This window comes from Pristiophorus japonicus, chromosome 14, assembly GCF_044704955.1.
Source record: "Pristiophorus japonicus isolate sPriJap1 chromosome 14, sPriJap1.hap1, whole genome shotgun sequence".
NCBI lineage: Eukaryota > Metazoa > Chordata > Chondrichthyes > Pristiophoridae > Pristiophorus > Pristiophorus japonicus.
The window spans coordinates 114,644,335-114,665,837 of NC_091990.1; the positions used below are offsets into that span (position 1 = coordinate 114,644,335).

General features: G+C 47.0%; 1 protein-coding gene across 1 annotated transcript; it reads left to right on the forward strand.

Annotated features, from left to right (window-relative positions):
* Window positions 1–583: 583 nt before the first annotated feature.
* LOC139280045 (ARL14 effector protein-like) lies at window positions 584–20,300 on the forward strand. The gene is made up of 3 exons (XM_070899502.1): window positions 584–1,214; window positions 11,523–11,659; window positions 18,477–20,300. The coding sequence occupies exons 1-3, from the start codon at window positions 1,185–1,187 to the stop codon at window positions 18,703–18,705; spliced, it is 396 nt and encodes a 131-aa protein (XP_070755603.1). The 5' UTR covers window positions 584–1,184; the 3' UTR covers window positions 18,706–20,300.
* The last annotated feature ends 1,203 nt before the right edge of the window (window positions 20,301–21,503 follow it).

The window sequence follows — 21,503 nt, forward strand, 5'->3', positions numbered from 1 at the left end:
CAAAAAGCATAGGAGAACCACCTTCCTGATCCAGGGAGAACCACTTTGGGGTCATGGTTACTCCCCTGTCAGGTCAGTTACGCATGATCTTAGCCAAAAGGCCGAGAAGCGATTGAGTCATTCTCTGCTGTCAGTCTCTCAGCAGCTAATAATCCTCTATTATAACTATTCGCTCTTTAAGTGGCTTTCTCTCCTCAATCGATTGATTCAGCCCCGCACATTCCCTTTCACACCGATTGGATGAAAGACATTTCAATACCCCATCAACCTGCACTGCTATTGATCCACTCTGCTGTCAATCATTTATCAATACTCCCATTCCCTGAAACACTATTGGTCTATTCTCCTGTCATCACTGATGAATGTTCCGCCCCGAAACAAAATTGGTTAATTCCCCTGTCAATCATCAATGCTCCCACCCCTGAAATACTACTGGCCCATTCCCCTGTCAATCGTCGATGAGTACTCCCATCTCTCAAATGTCATTGGTCTATTTCCCTGTCCATCACCAATGAATGCCCCACCCCCGCTGTTCCGGCGCTCGAGCGGTGGCGGTTGACGAGTGGCTCCCAATGGTCGCTCGGGGTGAGGGAAATGAAAGGAGAGACAGGAACGACTGACAGCGCTCCCTCTGCAATCTCATCCTTTGGCTGCTGAGATTTACCGCCGTTCTGCTGTCCACTCAATCGCAGCATGCGGGACATTGAGCCGGAAAGCTGCCCTCCTTCCCTGTAGCGCCGCCAGCTCCGATTGGATGAGGCGCACCGTCAGTCTCAAACGCTACTGGTCCGTTCTACTGTCGATCATTGCTTGATCCGCCTCCTCACTCAAGGGCGGATGCATCGTGGCGTGCACCAATCATCGATTAATGCTCCCACCTACTCTGCAGTACCATTGGACTTGCCTACTGTCGATCAGTGTTTAACCCCGCCTCCCGGCTAGCTGCGTACGCTGACGTCTGGCGGTCATCACCAACACGTCGGTGCAAGACGGATTGACAACGGGGCGGACCAATCGGTGATGGAGGATGACGTCCCTTCTGCGAGGCGATTGGTTGATTGTGCCGCAGGTTCCCGCCCCCCGGAGGCGGCCGTTGACGTTCGGGCGCTGGAGCGGTGGCGGGTCGGGGAACGCAGGCGCCGCGGCGCGTGTGTGTCGCCCAACCGTCGCTCGGGGTCCGGAAAATGCGGAAACTGAAGGGGGAAATGAAACAGGTGAGCGGGCGGCCGTTGATGGGCCGGGCACGGAGGGCGGGAGGGAGAAGGGCCGCCGGCCCACAGCGCTGACAGCGAGCCCGGCGACAGAGCGCCGCGGTGGCCCCGGCGAAAAGGTGAAGAATACCCCGCTTCCCCCGCTCTCCTGAAGCGGCCAGGCAGGGGCAGGTGGAAAACCCGGAGTGGGATCTCAGCACCGGGGCTCCCGATCCGTGCCGGGACCCAAATCCATCCCCGGATTTGACTCCGCACCCCGGGGATCCAGGCCCCCCGGGAGGGGGGAATGATCCAAGCTCCTCCCTCCCCCGGGGGGGAGGGGGGATCCAGGCTCCTCCTTCCCCCGGGAGGGATCCAGGCTCTACTCCTCCCCCGGGGAGGATCCAGGCTCTACTCCCTCCCCCGGGGGGCAATCCAGGTTCTACTCCCTCCCCCGGGGGGGATCCAGGCTCTACTCCCTCCCCTGGGGGGGGATCCAGGCTCTACTCCCTCCCCCGGAGGGGGATCCAGGCTCTACTCCCTCCCCTGGGGGGGGATCCAGGCTCTACTCCCTCCCCTGGGGGGGGATCCAGGCTCTACTCCTCCCCCGGGGAGGATCCAGGCTCTACTCCCTCCCCCGGGGGGCAATCCAGGTTCTACTCCCTCCCCCGGGGGGGATCCAGGCTCTACTCCCTCCCCTGGGGGGGGATCCAGGCTCTACTCCCTCCCCCGGAGGGGGATCCAGGCTCTACTCCCTCCCCCGGGGGGGGATCCAGGCTCTACTCCCTCCCCTGGGGGGGGATCCAGGCTCTACTCCCTCCCCCGGAGGGGGATCCAGGCTCTACTCCCTCCCCCGGGGGGGAATCCAGGCTCTACTCCCTCCCCCGGGGGGGGGGATCCAGGCTCTACTCCCTCCCCCGGGGGGGAATCCAGGCTCTACTCCCTCCCCCGGGGGGATCCAGGCTCTACTCCCTCCCCCGGGGGGGATCCAGGCTCTGCTCCCTCCCCCGGGGGGGATCCAGGCTCTACTCTCTCCCCCGGGGGGGATCCAGGCTCTACTCCCTCCCCGGGGGGGGAATCCAGGCTCTACTCCCTCCCCGGGGGGGGAATCCAGGCTCTACTCCCTCCCCCGAGGGGGATCCAGGCTCTACTCCCTCCCCCGAGGGGGATCCAGGCTCTACTCCCTCCCCCGGGGGGGATCCAGGCTCTACTCCCTCCCCCGGGGGGGGATGCAGGCTCTACCCCCCCCCTCCCCCGGATCCAGGCGCGCTCTCCTCTTTCCCCCCCCCCCCGGATCCAGGCTCTCTCTTTCTCCCCCGGGGATTCAGGCCCCACCCCCTCACTCGGGGGGACCCAGGTCCCGCCCCCACCCCCCGGGATCCCTCACCCCGGGGATTCAGGCCCTGCCCCCTCCCCCCCGGGATCCCCTCCCTCGGGGGGACCCAGGCCCCTCCCCCCGGGGATCCAGGCCCAGCCCCCTTCCCGTGGATCCTGCCCCCCTTCTACTCCTTTCCCCACCCCACACTGGACTCACCCACCCATAATAGGCTCAAATAAAGTGATTTGTGCCGTATTCAAGCTGGTTTGCGTTTATTGAAACGCTACTTATTTTTGCAATTTTTTTCACTGCCAGCAGCCTACCTGCTCTGGTGTTGTTTACAGGTAAAGCGGGAGATAAGTGGCCCTGGGGCTGCAGATGTAACTTTGCGTTTTGGAGCCATACATTCTGTCCTTATTGCCGTTATGAATTCCCATGTCCACATTTATCATGAAAATTGACTGTAAACTTATCATACTGTAATTAATCCTTTGTTGCTGGGGCTATAATTACAGTGTAACAAGTTGATGTAAGTTTCCAATTTCTGAATTGCAAGATAGAGTGACTATTGACAACGCGACCGACTTGCCTCGATGATGGTATCCCAGTGACTATTGACACCGCACTCAGCCCCCGCATCACGCTATTCACAACAACAACAACAACCTGCATTTATGTAGCACCTTCAACCGAGTAAACAGTCTAGAGCTACTTCACAGGAGCACAATAAGACACTGAGCCAGAGAAGGAAATATTAAAACAGATGACTAAAAGCTTGATCAAAGAGGTAGGTCTTGGGATGTGGCATAAACATAGAAACATAGAAAATAGGTGCAGGAGCAGGCCATTCAGCCCTTCTAGCCTGCACCGCCATTCAATGAGTTTATGGCTGAACATGAAACTTCAGTACCCCCTTCCTGCTTTCTCGCCATAACCCTTGATCCCCCGAGTAGTAAGGACTTCATCTAACTCCCTTTTGAATATATTTAGTGAATTGGCCTCAACTACTTTCTGTGGTAGAGAATTCCACAGGTTCACCACTCTCTGGGTGAAGAAGTTTCTCCTCATCTTGGTCCTAAATGGCTTACCCCTTATCCTCAGACTGTGACCCCTGGTTCTGGACTTCCCCAACATTGGGAACATTCTTCCTGCATCTAACCTGTCTAAACCCGTCAGAATTTTAAACGTTTCCATGAGGTCCCCTCTCATTCTTCTGAACTCCAGTGAATACAAGCCCAGTTGATCCAGTCTTTCTTGATAGGTCAATCCCGCCATCCCGGGAATCAGTCTGGTGAATCTTCGCTGCACTCCCTCAATAGCAAGAATGTCCTTCCTCAAGTTAGGAGACCAAAACTGTACACAATACTCCAGGTGTGGCCTCACCAAGGCCCTGTACAACTGTAGCAACACCTCCCTGCCCCTGTATTCAAATCCCCTCGCTATGAAGGTCAACATACCATTTGCTTTCTTAACCGCCTGCTGTACCTGCATGCTAACCTTCAATGACTGATGTACCATGACACCCAGGTCTCGTTGCACCTTCCCTTTTCCTAATCTGTCACCATTCAGATAATAGTCTGTCTCTCTGTTTTTACCACCAAAGTGGATAACCTCACATTTATCCACATTATACTTCATCTGCCATGCATTTGCCCACTCACCTAACCTATCCAAGTCACTCTGCAGCCTAATAGCATCCTCCTCGCAGCTCACACTGCCACCCAACTTAGTGTCATCCGCAAATTTGGAGATACTGCATTTAATCCCCTCGTCTAAATCATTAATGTACAATGTAAACAGCTGGGGCCCCAGCACAGAACCTTGCAGCACCCCACTAGTCACTGCCTGCCATTCTGAAAAGTACCCGTTTACTCCTACTCTTTGCTTCCTGTCTGACAACCAGTTCTCAATCCACGTCAGCACACTACCCCCAATCCCATGTGCTTTAACTTTGCACATTAATCTCTTGTGTGGGACCTTGTCGAAAGCCTTCTGAAAGTCCAAATATACCACATCAACTGGTTCTCCTTTGTCCACTTTACTGGAAACATCCTCAAAAAATTCCAGAAGATTTGTCAAGCATGATTTCCCCTTCACAAATCCATGCTGACTTGGACCTATCATGTCACCTCTTTCCAAATGCGCTGCTATGACATCCTTAATAATTGATTCCATCATTTTACCCACTACTGAGGTCAGGCTATAATTCCCTGTTTTCTCTCTCCCTCCTTTTTTAAAAAGTGGGGTTACATTGGCTACCCTCCACTCCATAGGAACTGATCCAGAGTCAATGGAATGTTGGAAAATGACTGTCAAATGCATCCGCTATTTCCAAGGCCACCTCCTTAAGTACTCTGGGATGCAGTCTATCAGGCCCTGGCGATTTATCGGCCTTTAATCCCATCAATTTCCCCAACACAATTTCCCGACTAATAAAGATTTCCCTCAGTTCCCCCTCCTTACTAGACCCTCTGACCCCTTTTATATCCGGAAGGTTGTTTGTATCCTCCTTAGTGAATACCGAACCAAAGTACTTGTTCAATTGGTCTGCCATTTCTTTGTTCCCCGTTATGACTTCCCCTGATTCTGACTGCAGGGGACCTACGTTTGTCTTTACCAACCTTTTTCTCTTTACATACCTATAGAAACTTTTGCAATCCGCCTTAATGTTCCCTGCAAGCTTCTTCTTGTACTCCATTTTCCCTGCCCTAATCAAACCCTTTGTCCTCCTCTGCTGAGTTCTAAATTTCTCCCAGTCCCCAGGTTCGCTGCTATTTCTGGCCAATTTGTATGCCACTTCCTTGGCTTTAATACTATCCCTGATTTCCCTTGATAGCCACGGTTGAGCCACCTTCCATTTTTTATTTTTACGCCAGACAGGAATGTACAATTGTTGTAATTCATCCATGCGGTCTCTAAATGTCTGCCATTGCCCATCCACAGTCAACCCCCTAAGTATCATTCGCCAATCTATCCTAGCCAATTCACGCCTCATACCTTCAAAGTTACCCTTCTTTAAGTTCTGGACCATGGTCTTTGAATTTACTGTTTCATTCTCCATCCTAATGCAGAATTCCACCATATTATGGTCACTCTTCCCCAAGGGGCCTCGCACAATGAGATTGCTAATTAATCCTCTCTCATTACACAACACCCAGTCTAAGATGGCCTCCCCCCTAGTTGGTTCCTCAACATATTGGTCTAGAAAACCATCCGTTATGCACTCCAGGAAATCCTCCTCCATCGTATTGCTTCCAGTTTGGCTAGCCCAATCTATGTGCATATTAACGTCACCCATTATAACTGCTACACCTTTATTGCATGTACCCCTAATTTCCTGTTTGATGCCCTCCCCAACATCCCTATTACTGTTTGGAGGTCTGTACACAACTCCTACCAACGTTTTTTGCCCTTTGGTGTTCTGCAGCTCTACCCATATAGATTCCACATCATCCAAGCTAATGTCTTTCCTAACTATTGCATTAATCTCCTCTTTAACCAGCAATGCTACCCCACCTCCTTTTCCTTTTATTCTATCCTTCCTGAATGTTGAATACCCCTGAATGTTGAGTTCCCAGCCCTGATCATCCTGGAGCCATGTCTCCGTAATCCCAATCACATCATATTTGTTAACATCTATTTGCACAATTAATTCATCCACCTTATTGCGGATACTCCTTGCATTAAGACACAAAGCCTTCAGGCTTGTTTTTTTAACACCCTTTGTCCTTTTAGAATTTTGCTGTACAGTGGTCCTTTTTGTTCTTTGCCTTGGGTTTCTCTGCCCTCCACTTTTCCTCATCTCCTTTCTGTCTTTTGCTTTTGCCTCCTTTTTGTTTCCCTCTGTCTCCCTGCATAGGTTCCCATCCCCCTGCCATATTAGTTTAAATCCTCCCCAACAGCACTAGCAAACACTCCCCCTAGGACATTGGTTCCAGTCCTGCCCAGGTGCAGACCGTCCGGTTTGTACTGGTCCCACCTCCCCCAGAACCAGTCCCAATGCCCCAGGAATTTGAATCCCTCCCTGCTGCACCACTGCTCAAGCCACGTATTCATCTGCGCTATCCTGCGATTCCTACTCTGACTATCACGTGGCACTGGTAGCAATCCCGAGATTACTACTTTTGAGGTCCTACTTTTTAATTTAGCTCCTAGCTCCTTAAATTCATTTCGTAGGACCTCATCCCTTTTTTTACCTATGTCGTTGGTACCAATGTGCACCACGACAACTGGCTGTTCTCCCTCCCATTTCAGAATGTCCTGCACCCGCTCCGAGACATCCTTGACCCTTGCACCAGGGAGGCAACATACCATCCTGGAGTCTCGGTCGCGGCCGCAGAAACGCCTATCTATTCCCCTCACCATTGAATCCCCTATCACTATTGCTCTCCCACTCTTTTTCTTGCCCTCCTGTGCAGCAGAGCCAGCCACGGTGCCATGAACTTGGCTGCTGCTGCCCTCCCCTGATGAGTCATTCCCCTTAACAGTACTCAAAACGGTGTATCTGTTTTGCAGGGGGATGACCACAGGGGACCCCTGTACTACCTTCCTTGCACTACTCTTCCTGCTGGTCTTCCATTCCCTATCTGGCTGTGGACCCTTTCCCTGCGGTAAGACCAACTCACTACACGTGATACTCACGTCATTCTCAGCATCGTGGATGCTCCAGAGTGAATCCACCCTCAGCTCCAATTCCGTAACGCGGACCGTCAGGAGCTTGAGGTGGATACACTTCCCGCACACGTAGTCGTCAGGGACACCGGAAGCGTCCCTGAGTTCCCACATGGTACAGGAGGAGCATAACACCCGACCGAGCTCTCCTGCCATGACTGAACCCTTAGATACACTTAGATTGGCAACAACAATGTTAAAAGTTACTGACTAATATAAGAAGAAAAAGAAAAACTACTCACCAATCACCAGCCAATCACTTACCCCCTCGGCTGTGACGTCACCTTTGTTTCTTTCTTTGCCTTTTCCCTGCAGCTGCACTGGCACGCCTCTCGCCGATCCCGAACTCAATGGTGGAGAGGTTTAGGGAGGGAATGCCAGAGCTTGGGACCTTGGTGGCTGAAGGCACGGCCGCCAGCGGGGGATGTAGAAGAGGCCAGAGCTGGTGGAACGCAGAGGCCTTGGAGGATTGTAGGCCTAAAAAGGTTACAGAGATTGGGAGAAGCGAGATCATGGAAGGATTTGAACACTTGGATGAGAATTATGAAATCAAGGCATTGGTGGACTGGGGGCTAATGTAGGTCAGTGAGCTCAGAGGTGATGGGTGAATGGGGCATGTGAGCTAGGATACTCAAATATAGATCCTTGGGGGCTATGGGACAACTCCAGAGGTAACTGGGGGGGCTGGAAGAGAAGCTCTTGCAGGCGATTCACTGTCTATGACTGGATAGGCAGAAGTGCAACCAGACGAGGGCAGTTCACTCTGCTAGACAATAGTGAGGCGTTGGTGAAGGGTGGTGTGGTTAACCATGTCATAAGGCTGGGGAGAGCTTGAGAAAGATGAGAAGTGATAGTGTTCCATGGTTACAGTCAAAGGATGTTGTTTGTTACTTCGATTGTGGCACGGGCAGAGACCTGATCGGAGAGGTTCAAAGGTGTAGTTGTGCATAAAATGGGCACGGATTTGTGTGGTGACAACACGTTCAAGGACTTTGGAGAGGAGAGCGAAATTGCAGATGGGGCGGTAGTTTGCAAGGGCAGAGAGGGGAAGTTTCTTTTGAGGAAGGGATGATGGTGGCAGGTTTGAAAGGGAGAGGGAACTGTTTCCAAAAGCAGCTAACATAGGAGTCAGGAAGGGATGTAGGGCCGTCTACAGTTTTTGTGGGAAAATGATCAAGAGAAAGAGAGCAGGAGGCGGGTCTTGTGGACAAGATGAGCTGGAGATGCCATGAGGAGTGTAGGAGAGAAACTAGAGAAAGATCCGACTTCAGGGCTAGGGCGGGGGGAACCTTGCGAGAAGCTTGGCTGGGTGGGCAGAGGGAAGGCTGGGGTGTGGCAGCTGCCCCAGTGATCTTGATCTGAGTGACAAAGATGTCAATGAGAAAGAAAGACTTGGATTTATATAGCGCCTTTCATGACCACCGGACGTCTCAAAGTACTTTCAGCCAATGAAGTACTTTTGGAGTGTAGTCACTGTTGTAATGTGGGAAACGTGGCAGCCAATTTGAGCACAGCAAGCTCCCACACACAGCAATGTGATAATGACCAGATCATGTTTTTTTGTTCTGTTGATTGAAGACACCGGGGATAATTCCCCTGCTCTTCTTCGAAATAGAGCCGTGGGATCTGTTACTTCCACCTGGGAGAGCAGACAACGCCTCGGTTTAATGTCTCATCCGAAAGACGGCACCTCCGACAGTACAGCACTCCCTCAGCACTGCACTGGAGTGTCAGCCTAGATTTATGTGTTCAAGTCTCTGGAGTGGGAACTGAACCCACAACTTTCTATCTCGGAGGCGCGAGCGCATTGAGCCACAGCTGACACTATACATTGTACAATGAGCTCCTCGCCCATGCGATTTAGAGTTTAGCATTGGGGTTTGGTTAGGGGTTGATAGTGCTGCGGAATTAGAAGTTTGGGTCAGTAGTTGGGGGCTGATGTTGGGGTTAAGGTTAGCAGTTGGTGGCTAGGGCTAGAAAGCAATATTGTCAACACGGTGGCAGTAGCAGATCCACTGTTGACAACGCAGTTGCCTTCCATTCTAAATGTGGGCATAGGGATTAATCGTGGAAAAGGTCAACAGAAAGTGTGCACGGATGCAAGATTTTCTGATAATACTCAGATTTTAAACAGGCTTTTATTAAGAGTTTTCATCCAGGCACAACTCTGGTTATGAATGAACCATGAGAACTTGTATGTCTGACAAATTAACCTTTTTTTGAATGACATTGAGGAGGAGGAGAACGAAATTGCATTCTCACCAAAGTGAAAACATGAATGTATTGAAATATAATTGCACTTTTAATGTTTATACTCACTTGACTGCATACTCTAAGTTATGTGGAAATAATGTTTAGAAAGTGTTAGTGAAAGTTGTAGCGTTGATTGTGAAGTTGCACTGACTGTCCCTGTTCTTGGCTGTTTTTTTAAAGTTTATGGCAAAATTGAAGCACTGTCCCTGTTTTAAATTTCTCAAATTATTTTAACCGGATTTGTCTTAAACGCTTTTTTTTAACTATTTAAATTATTGCAGTAATCCATTTACTGATGGCATCGCTTCTAAATCAACCCAAGTATCCAGGAGTTGCTGGTAAGTTGACCTTGAATTTGAGATTGATCTGAAAATTGACAAATTGTGACAAGAACTGGGAAGTGCATGCTGCATCTTTCTGTGGGTTAGCGCACAATCCAACAGAATGTTCTGTGCTATCGTTTGACTATGTGAAGAAGAGCATAACTGAGAAGAGTTGAGCACTACCTCAGAGGTTCAGACGGTGCCTGGCAATTCATTGTAGCCTTTTGATAGCACACGACCAGTCTTTCTGGACATGTGGTCTGTGTTTCATTTCTCAGTGTTGCAGCTTCACTGGTAATTTGTCTGGAGTTTATTCCTGGGATATTTTTTCCTAAGTTTCCTGTGTAGAATAGTGGACATCAAGGCCATGGAAAGGGCACCGAGAGTGGATTTACTAAGGGACGAGGTGTTTGAGAAACTGGGCCCTGAAGCAGAAAAGGTTAAGAGAAGATCTGATGGAGGTCTCCAGAATGATGTGAGGGTCTGATAAGGTTATTGGGAGACACTTTTTGCTGATTGGTAAGTTGGTAGGTAGAGGGCTTACACTTAAGATTGGCACCAAAACAATGAAGGGAGAGATTAGGGGGTATATACATGCAGAGCAGGTTGTTAGGACATGGAATGCTCCACCAGAAACTGTGATAGAAGCAGAATGCATCATAGCATTCAAAAGGGAAATAAGTAAATATTTGAACAACAGAAATTTTACGCGGGAATGGGCCTAAAGTGGCTAGTTGTTTGAAAGCTGCCACTGTGAGCAGAATTGTCTCCACCTGTGCTGTAACATTCTTTGGGAGTGTGTAAAAGGCACCAGTTGGGGGGCTCCGATGTCCTAAAGAGCAAAGCTGCAGCCAGGTGACCCCCCATCCCCCGAGATTAGATTTGGACTTTGGTGCCATGCCATGCACTGGTGGTATTCACACTGGGAAAGTGCAACCTCTGATTTGTGTCAATTTGAGAATTAATTTTCCTGGCTCTAATATTTTTCGAAAGGAGGAAAATGATGTCGTAAAATCCAATGCTACCCGATGAACTAGCCACTTAAACTGAAGAAATGACCCTTGGAGTTTCATAAAGGCGGAAGAGCAAGCGACTGCACTCAATTTTTTAATGCATGTTTTCTCTTTGGAGTTAGTTTTGCAATCTCGACCTATATTGACATTTAATATAATAAGTGATGTCTATCATGTTTCAAAATAGTGGAGTCAATCTTGCAGCACATGGACTGTGTAAACGTAAGGGTACAGCTAGGATAATGTCAGGGTTTGGACTATGAATTATGCAAATAACAGTTTTTTCTCAAGCCAGTCTCTACATTGAATTGGGATAGTGTTAGGAACCTGGTTTGCATTTAATTTCCCAGACCGCTGTACGCCCCTGATATCATTCAAACTGCCTAAACAAGAAGAATAGAGACCAGGCAAATCAAAGAGTCGGGAGTCACCACTAACTGAGATCAGGCACCTCTTCCCAGCTGGTTGGCAGAAGTTTAAAAAAAGGACTGCTGTCTGCTCCTGGCTGGGGGAGTGGTGTGTGATACTGGGTGGTGTACATTGGAGGAAGATGAAAAGATACTTCGGCTGGGGGGCTGGGAGAAGAGGTGCTAGATTAGATACTTGTGCTAATTGATGGGGCACAACCAACCCATTCATTCTGGAACATGTTCCGGTTATTTACTATGTCCCAACTCGCCGAAGCAAGTATGGATGCAAACTTTCATTGTGCAGGTAACCTATATCTGTGGCTTTTGTTTTAAATCTCCCATAGGCTCGAACCACCAAAGCACTCAGGTCATTGCAGTTTGCTAATCCAGGCCGTCAAATAACAGAGTTCACACCGGAAACTAGTCGGCGAGAGAAACGAAAGCTACAGACGAAGCAGCCAAGTCAATCTAATGCAGACAGGTAAGGTGTTTGTAATGGTTTCTTTTTACATATTGTGAAATAAAGGTGAATCGTTGAGTCCATGGTGGGTTTGGCCTGGGCCTTCACCTGTTACGCAGTTATATATGGAGTTGATGGAAGGGAATGGATTTTGAAATTTCACCCAATGCTTACTAAGTTGGATAAAATCCTTCAAATTCATTGGCAGGATAGGCGCACCAACGTCAGCGTTCTCTCTCAGGCCAACATCCCCAGCATCGAGGCATTGACCATGCTCGACCAGCTCCAATGGGCGGGCCAAGTTGCCCGCATGCCCGATACTTGACTCCCGAAACAAGCACTCTACTCCGAGCTTCGTCACGGCAGGCAAGCCCCAGGAGAGCAGAGAAAAAGCTTCAAGGACACTCTCAAAGCCTCCCTGAAAAAAATGTAACATTCCCACCGACTCTTGGGAATCCTTGGCCCAAGACCGCACAAAGTGGAGGAGAAGCATCCGAGAAGGCACCGAACACTTTTGAGTTTCTCCCTCGGGAGCACGTGGAAGCCAAGTACAAACTGCGGAAGGAACATACGACAAACCAGGCACCCCACCCACCCATCCCTTCAACCACTGTCTGCCCCACCTGTGACAAGGCCTGTAGATCCCACATTGGACTCATCAGTCACCTTAGAACTAATATTAGTGTAGAAGCCAAGTCATCCTCAACACCGGGGGACTGCCTAAGCAGAAGAAGGATAAATGATAGTTAACGCAGTGTATTTTTCTGTATTGAGGGTAGGGGAGGGGACTGCAAGTGTTAGTACACAGCTCTGTCCCTAAATTCTGAAAGAAAGCATCAGTTACCGATAGAAAAACAATGCTATTGTTGAGGAAAATGTGTTGTACAGCAACAGAATTATAAAAACTTTGTAAAGAAAAAGACCATTCATCGGATGTCCTGTGGGATCCCCTTCACATACCCCATCAGGGCTGTGACTTCAGCTTGATTACCCGTGACTGAGCATGACTGCATGAGCCGTTTCCAGCTGCTTTGTTAGGCATTAACAGGTCCTCCTTTTAAAAATATCTATGGAACCAGCAGCACCAACCTGAAGCACACAACATCTCATCTGCCCATTGGCCTGTCATTTTTATTCTGCCTGCAGTGCATAAGAACATGAGAATTAGGAGCAGGAGTAGGCCCTATAGCTCCTCGAGCCTGCTCCGCCATTCAATAAGATCATGGCTGATCTATGACCTCAACTTTGCCGCCCGAAGTGGATAACTTCATATTTCTCCACATTATATTCCATTTGCCATGTTCTTGCCCACTCACTTAGCCTGTCTATATCTTCTTGAAGCTTATTTGCAACTTCCTCAAAACATACATTCCCACCTAGTTTTGTATCATCAGCAAACTTGGATATATTGCATTTGGTTCCCTCATCCAAATCATTGATATAGATTGTGAATAGCTGAGGCTCAAGCACTGATCCTTGCAGTACTGCACTATTTATGGCCTGCTAACCCGAAAATGGCCTGTTTATTCCTACTCTCTTTTCTGTCCATTAACCAAACCTCAATCCATGCTAGTATATTACCCCCAATCCCATGAGCCCTAATGTTGTTAAATAACCTTTTGTGTGTCACCTTATTGAATGTCTTCTGAAAATCCAAATACACCACACCTCACCTATTCTGCTAGTTACAATCTCCAAAAAATTATAACAGATTTGTGAAACGATTTCCCTTTCTTAAATCCGTGTTGACTCTGCCCAATCCTATTATTATTTTCCTCAGTGCCCTGTTACTATGTCCTTAATACTAGATTCTAGCATTTTTCCAACTACTGATGTCAGGCTAACTGTCTGTAGTTTCCCATTTTCTCTCTCCTTTCTTAAATAGTAGGGTTACATTTGCATAGCGGATTTATAACTAGGTGTCACAGTCTTGGGATAAGGGGTCAGACTAGGATGAGGAGAAATTGCTTCACTCAGAGGGTTGTGAATCTTTGGAATTCTCTGCCCCAGAGGGCTGTGGATGCTCAGTCGTTGAGTATATTCAAGGTGGAGACAATAGATTTTTGGACTCTAGGGCAATCAAGAGATATGGAGATTGGGTGGGAAAGTGGATTTGAGGCAGAAGATCAGCCCTGATCTTAATGAATGTCGGAGAAGGCTGAAGGGGCCAAATGGCCTACTCTTGCTCCTGATTCTTATGTCCTTATGTTTAATAAGATGTTATCAAATATTTTCATAACTGATCCCATTGACCAACAATGAGATGTGATCAATAACTTTAAAGTTCATTGTATGCGACAGTACAGCTGACTATAGATACAATCGAAATGATGGTAAAGATTGTGTCGTATAATGTATGGTCAGGACATGATGGAGTCTTGATGCATAAGGTTGAAATGTAATTCCAAAAAAAAGAAAGTATCTTGTGTCATTGGATCAGCTGTTGTGCAGGACAATGCAAAGAAAGAAAGACTTGCATTTATATAGCGCCTTTAACGATTACCGGACTTCTTAATGAAGTACTTTTTGAAGTGTAGTCACTGTTGTAATGTAGGAAACACATTAACTGTCGAATAGGTTTGCCATGTTAGAGTTTGGTTGTCTTTTGGCTCAATACTGTCCTTGGCAAATAGGTGATTCTCCCTTGTCACAGAATCAGTGTCTTGTACTGCTCAATTCAACTCCTTTCCACTCGAGGCCACTGTTACCTGTCATTTCTTTGGCAGCATCTCCTAAACCCGTGACCACCACCTAGAAGGACAAAGTCCAGCAGGTGCATGGGAACACTACCATCTCCAAGCCACACACCATCCTGACTTGGAAATATATTGCCGTTCCTTCATCGTTGCTGGATCAAAATCCTGGAACTCTGTCCTGAACAGCACTGTGGGAGCACCTTCACCACACTGACTGCAGCGGTTCAAGAAGACGGCTCACCACCACCTTCACAGCATGGGGGCTGGGCAATAAATGCCAGTCTTGCCAGGATGCCCACATCCCAAGAATTAATACCAGAATTAGGGCAACTGCATCTCTGCACATAATCATTTTGTACAAAAATTTATTTGAAAGCAAACTGAAAAAATAATAATTCCATTGTTTGTCGCTTTTCTGAAAGTTAACGGTGGTAAACTGTCATAAGCCATGTGCATCTTTATTAAAATTGTAGCAGTACTTAATTAAAATGATTTTCCATAGAGCAGACACAGTTACAACATGCTGATTTTTGAATTATTGTATTCTATACCCAAATACTAATGAGACAAATGAATGTAGAAATAAAGTACTCATCAATCTTTTTAAAATGTCAGACATTTATTTCCTAGAATTTGTTGTAAGATGACTAAAACATTCTCTCATGATTCCAGACTTTGATTTTACATTATTTTAACATCTTCAGGATTTTCCTCCCATAACGCAAACACTCTTAAATGGATCTAATGCTACATTTTATATATTGCTTGACCTCGGGGGAGCATTAGGGAGGTTGTTTAGTAAGAATAAAGTAGACCACATTGCAGAGTAATGTATATAGTCGGCTAATTCTCGAGCTTGAGCTGGGTGTTCATTATAATTAAGTACAAAGTCACAGGACAGGGCGATATGAATAATGAAATATATACTGAGTTTTATTAGCAGTCAAAATGTGCTTCAAGTTATTTAGATTGACTTTCTGTGGTTAGCAGGTACACACTATCCTGTTGGCTGAGGAACTGTATCTCATCTCGCTGGAACGTCCTTTCGTTTTTGTATTTTCAAAATTTTCACAATAGTCTTTTTTTGATCCCCGTAATGGATTAGCATTGCACAAAATAATCTGCAGCCAAGTCATGAAGCACTGAGGTTTTGATTTGGGTTCATTAGGACCAATGATACAAGTGCAATACTTCTGACAAAATGAGCAAAACATCCTTAAAATCTACAGCATTGTCTATGCTAATATTTGGCATATCTGGTTTAGTCAGGCAGTACAATCAAAGCAGAGCTGAAACTTAAATATTTGAGTAATTATTGGCTTTTTAATTTTTCTCTTCCTACTTTTTATGTCCATCCTGTATCATCATCATGGGCAGTCCCTCAGAATCGAGGAAGACTTGCTTCCACTCTTAACATGAGTTCTTAGGTGGCTGAACAGTCCAATACGAGAACCACAATCTCTGTCACAGGTGGGACAGATAGTCATTGAGGGAAGTGGTGGGTGGGACTGGTTTCCCGCACGCTTTTTATGCTGCCTGCGCTCGATTTCTGCATGCTTTCGGCGACGAGACTCAAGGTGCTCAGCGCCCTCCCGGATGCACTTCCTCCACTTAGGGGGGGTCTTTGGCCAGGGACTCCCAAGTGTCAGCGGGGATGTTGCACTTTATCAGGGAGGCTTTGAGGATGTCCTTGTAACGTTTCCGCTGCCCACCTTTGGCTGGTTTGCCGTGAAGGAGTTCCAAGTAGAACGCTTACTTTGGGAATCTCGTGTTTGGCATGTGAATTATGTGGCCTATCCAGCGGAGCTGATCAAGTATGGTCAGTGCTTCAATGCTGGGGATGTTGGCCTGGTTGAGGACGCTAATGTTGGTGTGCCTGTCACTGTAACTGTCCGGTACCAGTGTCCGCTGTGGCTCAGTGGGTAGCACACTCATCTCTGAGTCAGAAGGTTGTTGGTTCCAGTCCCATTCCAGGGACTTGAGGACATAAATCTAGACTGACACTCCAGTGCAATACTGAGAGAGTGCTGCATTGTCGGAAGTGCCGTCTTTCGGATGAGACAGTAAACCATTAAACTGTCTGCTCTCTCAGGTAAAAGATCCCATGGCACTATTTTGAAGAGGAGCAGGGGAGTTATCCCGGGTGTCCTGGCCAATATTTATCCCTCAATCAACATCACTAAAAACAGATTATCTGGTCATTATCACATTGCTGTTTGTGGGAGCTTGCTGTGTGCAAATTGGCTGCTGCATTTCTCATGTTATAACAGTGACTACAGTTCAAAAATACCACCCATTGGCTATAATGCACTTTGAGATGTCCGGTGGTGGTGAAAGATGCTACAGGTTGGACCTCCTATCAGGGACTCCCTTATCTGGCACCACCCCTCGTCCGGCATGATTCTGGTGGCCGGGGGCACATGCGCAGAACACCGCCGACACTTGCCGGGAGGGTCACGCCGAAACCTGCTGGGGCCGTGCCGACACTTGACCCGCCCGTGGCACCGACTTCGTCCCCCCACCTCGGGCTGACCTCTCTTTATCCGGCAAAATCCCTTATTCGGCAAAGAGAGGTCCAAGTTCAATCTGTAAATAAACGTCAATTTTTTAACCTTTTGCTAATGTGGGGGAAGGCATCACAGCTCATCCTGCCCTCTTCTTACAACAGGAGTCACTGGATAATGGTCAGGAGAAGGATTCCTGCAACTTGTATTCTCTCCCTTTACCCCCTCTTACCCCAACTTTAAAATAAGAAAGAGAAAGTCAGAAGGGCTATGTTGCTGGTACTAATTCGAAAGAACCTGTTTTGTTGGCTAGTGATTTTCGGTTCATGGCCATCCCGTCCATTATTAAAGGATTATTCGGATATCCTGCTGAAACTGTTGCGCTCTGGTCAAACTACACCTCGGGTACTGTGTCCATTTTTGGTCTCCGAGATGCAAAGGACTATTAAACCCCTGGAGGTGAAGAGCAGCATGAGACTGGCCTCGATATACTGTCAGAGAATTGAGTCACGAGGGAGACTGATGTCTCTGGGACTGTTTAGCCTTGGATGAAGATTGTGGACCTTTCATGGAATTATATAAGCTGTTAAATGTCCTGCGCAGTCAAGGTGAGCCGTGATAGTGGAACGAGGGAGCATTGGTCTACGCTGGTTAAAGGCTAAGCTTGGACTGATGCGAGGAAGAGCTACTTTGCAGACTCTGAATAGGTTTCCACGTGGGCGAGTGGCGGTGGAAACCCTGGTCACACGGGTGCCAGTTAAATGCTGTGATGGTGTGGGGAGGTAGCTCATTCAGTACCAATGAGCTAAGATGGGCAGAATGGCCTTCCTTGTCTGTATTTCTGAGCATTATTGGGGGTTTGTTGCACAGCGCATTGTGTTCCTCCTTTCCGCAAGATGCTTTGATGTTAACTTGGGCTGGAATTTAGTGTCCCACATAAATATTAGGGGAAGGGGTGAGTGGGTACAGGATACTGGACTTTCTATTCATGAGTTCCATGGGTAGCACTCTTGCCTCTGAGACAGAGGGTTGTGGGTTCAAGTCCCACTCCAGAGACTCGAACACAAATCTAGGCTGACACTCCAGTGCAGTGCTGAGGGAGTGCTATACTGTCAGAGGTGCCTCATGTATTTATCCCTCAATCAACATCACTAAAAACAAATTATCTGGCCACTATCACATTGCTGTTTGTGGGAGCTTGCTGTGTGCAAATTGGCTGCCGCGTTTCCTACATTACAACAATGACTACATTTCATAAAGTACTTCATTTGCTCCAAGCTCTGGAACTCGCTGCCTAAACCTCTCTCCCTCTCTTTCCTTCTTTAAGACGCTCCTTAAAACCTACCTCTTTGACCAAGCTTTTGGTCACCAGCGTTAATTTCTACTTAGGTGGCTCGGTGTCAAACTTTTAAATCTTATAACACTCCTGTGAAGCGCCTTGGGATGTTGGACGGTGCTATATAAATACAAGTTGTTGTTGCTGTAAAGTGCATTGGGACAGAAAGGCACGATATAAATGCAAATCTGTATTTCTAATGTCCAGGATAGGATGACCTTCACGTTTATGTAATAGAGTTACTTTTCATTATATCTGTCGTGTACTTGAATGCTCGGACTCACAATTATTTCTTCCTGCAGGCAAACGATGCCCATAAAAAGCAAAGTTTACGACAGTCAAGGTCTCCTCATCTTTAGCGGGCTGGATCGGTGTGACTGCCTGGAAGTGGATTGTCTGGGGTGTTTCTACCCCTGCCTCAGCTGTGGCTCCCAGAAATGTGGCGTGGAATGTCGCTGTGACCGCAAGTGGTTGTACGAGCAAATTGAAATTGAGGGTGGTGAAATAATTCGCAATAAAAATGTGAACTAGGCTGCCGAGGGGGCTTTGTGAAACCGATTTTTATTTATAACTTTAAACTAGAATGTGCCATTTCCCTCTGCGATTAATTGGCAATGTAGCCTTGTAAAAGTGCTGGCAGCGGGCTGACCTCAGGAGCGCTCCAACTAACCTTCCAGAGAGGGGGAACCTATCGCAGATCTTAAAAGATATACTTTACATATTTAATGGTTTTTAATGTTAGAACATTTAAAATATATGATCAGCAGTGTTACCTATTTCATGTGTGCTGGAAGTGCTAATATTGTCTAGAAAAGTATATATTATCTACTCTTCATTCAACTAATTTGAATGATCAAATTCAAATTTTTTTAAGCAATAAATTCTAGCTTTGTTAATTACTTTTTTTTTTACTTTGAATTACTGGATAATTCAAACAAAAATCAGTGCAAAATTGAATTGTCGGTACTGAGCTGTAGCCACACACGGGCTGTAAATAAAGTGTATTTCTGTCATAGCATTCTGCTTCTTAATTAATAAAGAGATCACGGGTGTACTGCTTAAAGCGATTTGCCTGGCTGACTTTTAAAAAGCCGTGATTGTTCGTAAGGATGTATTAGTTTATATATATTTTTTTCTTTTGCTTTCTCTCCCTTTCTGCCACAGACACGATGGGCCGAAATGGCCTCCTTCTGTGCTGTAAATTTCTGAGATTCTTTCCTCCAGACTCAATGGCCCAGAATTTGCGGTCGGAGGCTTCCGACTCCAATTGTTTCTGCGAAAGTACTCGGTGGTTCGGAGACTTGTGGTCCTGGGGCTCTACGTGAAAGCCAGCGTAGAGGCCTATATCCCAGGATCGTACGGGTTTCGTATGCATCACTGGGATCACGCAGGCTGGCCCAACCTATCAGAGTAGGGGGATCCCCAGTCATACTTTTGGTTATTCCGTATATATGGGGCTGCCATAAGTATGAATGGGGATATCCCCAAAAACACAAGCACTGAAAAAACTTTTTTTTAATTACATATTTAAAATTAATTAAAATGCAATTTAATTAAATATTTTATACAAAAATGTATTTTTTTTTAAATACGTTTTAACAGGGCTTAAAATAAACTCGTCTTAATGGACAGGGTTTTTCATATATTATTTTTCTATTGCCTTACGCCTGCTTTTACCAGCATAAGAATTTGAAGATCATTCACAGGGCAAATAGCCTAACTTTCCACCCGCGTGCGATCTAACAGATCGCAAGTGCCTGGTTCAGGCGCATGCGCTTCACATACCTAAACCCGCGCCCGTGGGGAGCGTGATTTCAGGCCTCATATCCCCTGCTCAAAAGGGCATTGCGGCAAATGTCTTCTGTACTGAGATGGTTATCGAAAATGCAATGAGTGTGGTCAGGATTGATTAGATTTGCGAGTACCCCCTGGCCCCATGCACAGAAGGGGAGCTGGATCCCTCCCTTTCCCCATAAGAGGGTACAGCATAGATTAGGAAATGTGAAAATAAACCTAGATTCCATTGATGGCTAACGAATGCAAGATATCATCGGCAGAAGGCTAAAAGCTCTACAATATGCCAAATAATGTGTTTCTATTTTGAATAAAGTTATACCTGTATAAAGGACATGGAATTCTTGCATCTTCCTCCTGCATACTGGAGAAGCTCAAGAGGAGCTCGGATCTGGTAAATTAAAGATGTGCTTCTCCTGAAGTAACTTAGCATACGTAACTTAACTACTTGCATTTATATAGCATCTTTAACATTCTAAAACGCCCAAAGGGCTTCACAGGAGCATTATAAAACAAAATTTGACGCCAACCCACATATTAGGACAGGTGACCAAAAGCTTGGCCTAAGAGGTAGGTTTTAAGGAGAGTCTTAAAGCTGTGGGGAGATTTAGGGAGGGAATTCCAGAGTTCAGGGCCTCGGCTGCTGAAGGCACGGCTGCCAATAGTGATTAAAAGTCTGGGCTATGCGAGAGGCCAGAAGTTGAGAAGCAGAGAGATCTCCGAGGGTTGTAGGAGATTAGAGAGGTCGGGAGGTGCCGGGACATGGAGCAATTTGAAAACCAAGATGAGCATTTTAAAATCAAGGCGTTAGATGGTCTGGGAGCCAGTGTAGATCAATGAACACAGGGCTGATGGATGAATGACACTTGGTGCGAGTAAGGATGCAGACAGCTGAATTTTGGATGAACTCAATTTTATGTAGGGTGGAAGAGAAGATTGCTGAAGGAAGTTTAATTACATTTTAATAAAGTCTTTTTCGATGCTTGCACATCTTTCATTAGTACTCACTTGACAACATAGTCAGCCTTGTGCTGTCATGACGATAAGGATGTGAAGACCTTCAAGAGCGTGTTGTTAAGATTTACAAGAATGGTTCCAGGGATGAGGGACTTCAGTTATGTGGATAGACTGGAGAAGCTGGGGTGGTTCTCCTTAGAGCAGAGAAGGTTGAGAGGAGATTTGATAGAGGTGTTCAAAATCATGAGGGATCTGGACAGAGTAGATGGAGAGAAACTGGCAGAAATATGGAGACCCAGAGGACACCTATTTAAGGTGATTGGCAAAAAATCCAAAGGCGACATGAGGAAAACCATTTTACGCAGCGAGTGGTTAGGTTCTGGAATTCTCTGCCGGAAAGGGTGGTGGATGCAGACTCCAATCATGGCTTTCAAAAAGGAATTGGATAAATACCTGAAGGAAAAATATTTGCACGGGTACGGGGAAAGGGTGGGGGAGTGGGACTAGCTGAAGTGCTCTTGCAGAGAGCCAGCACGGGCTCAATGGTCCGAATGGGCACCTACTGTGCTGTAAGCATT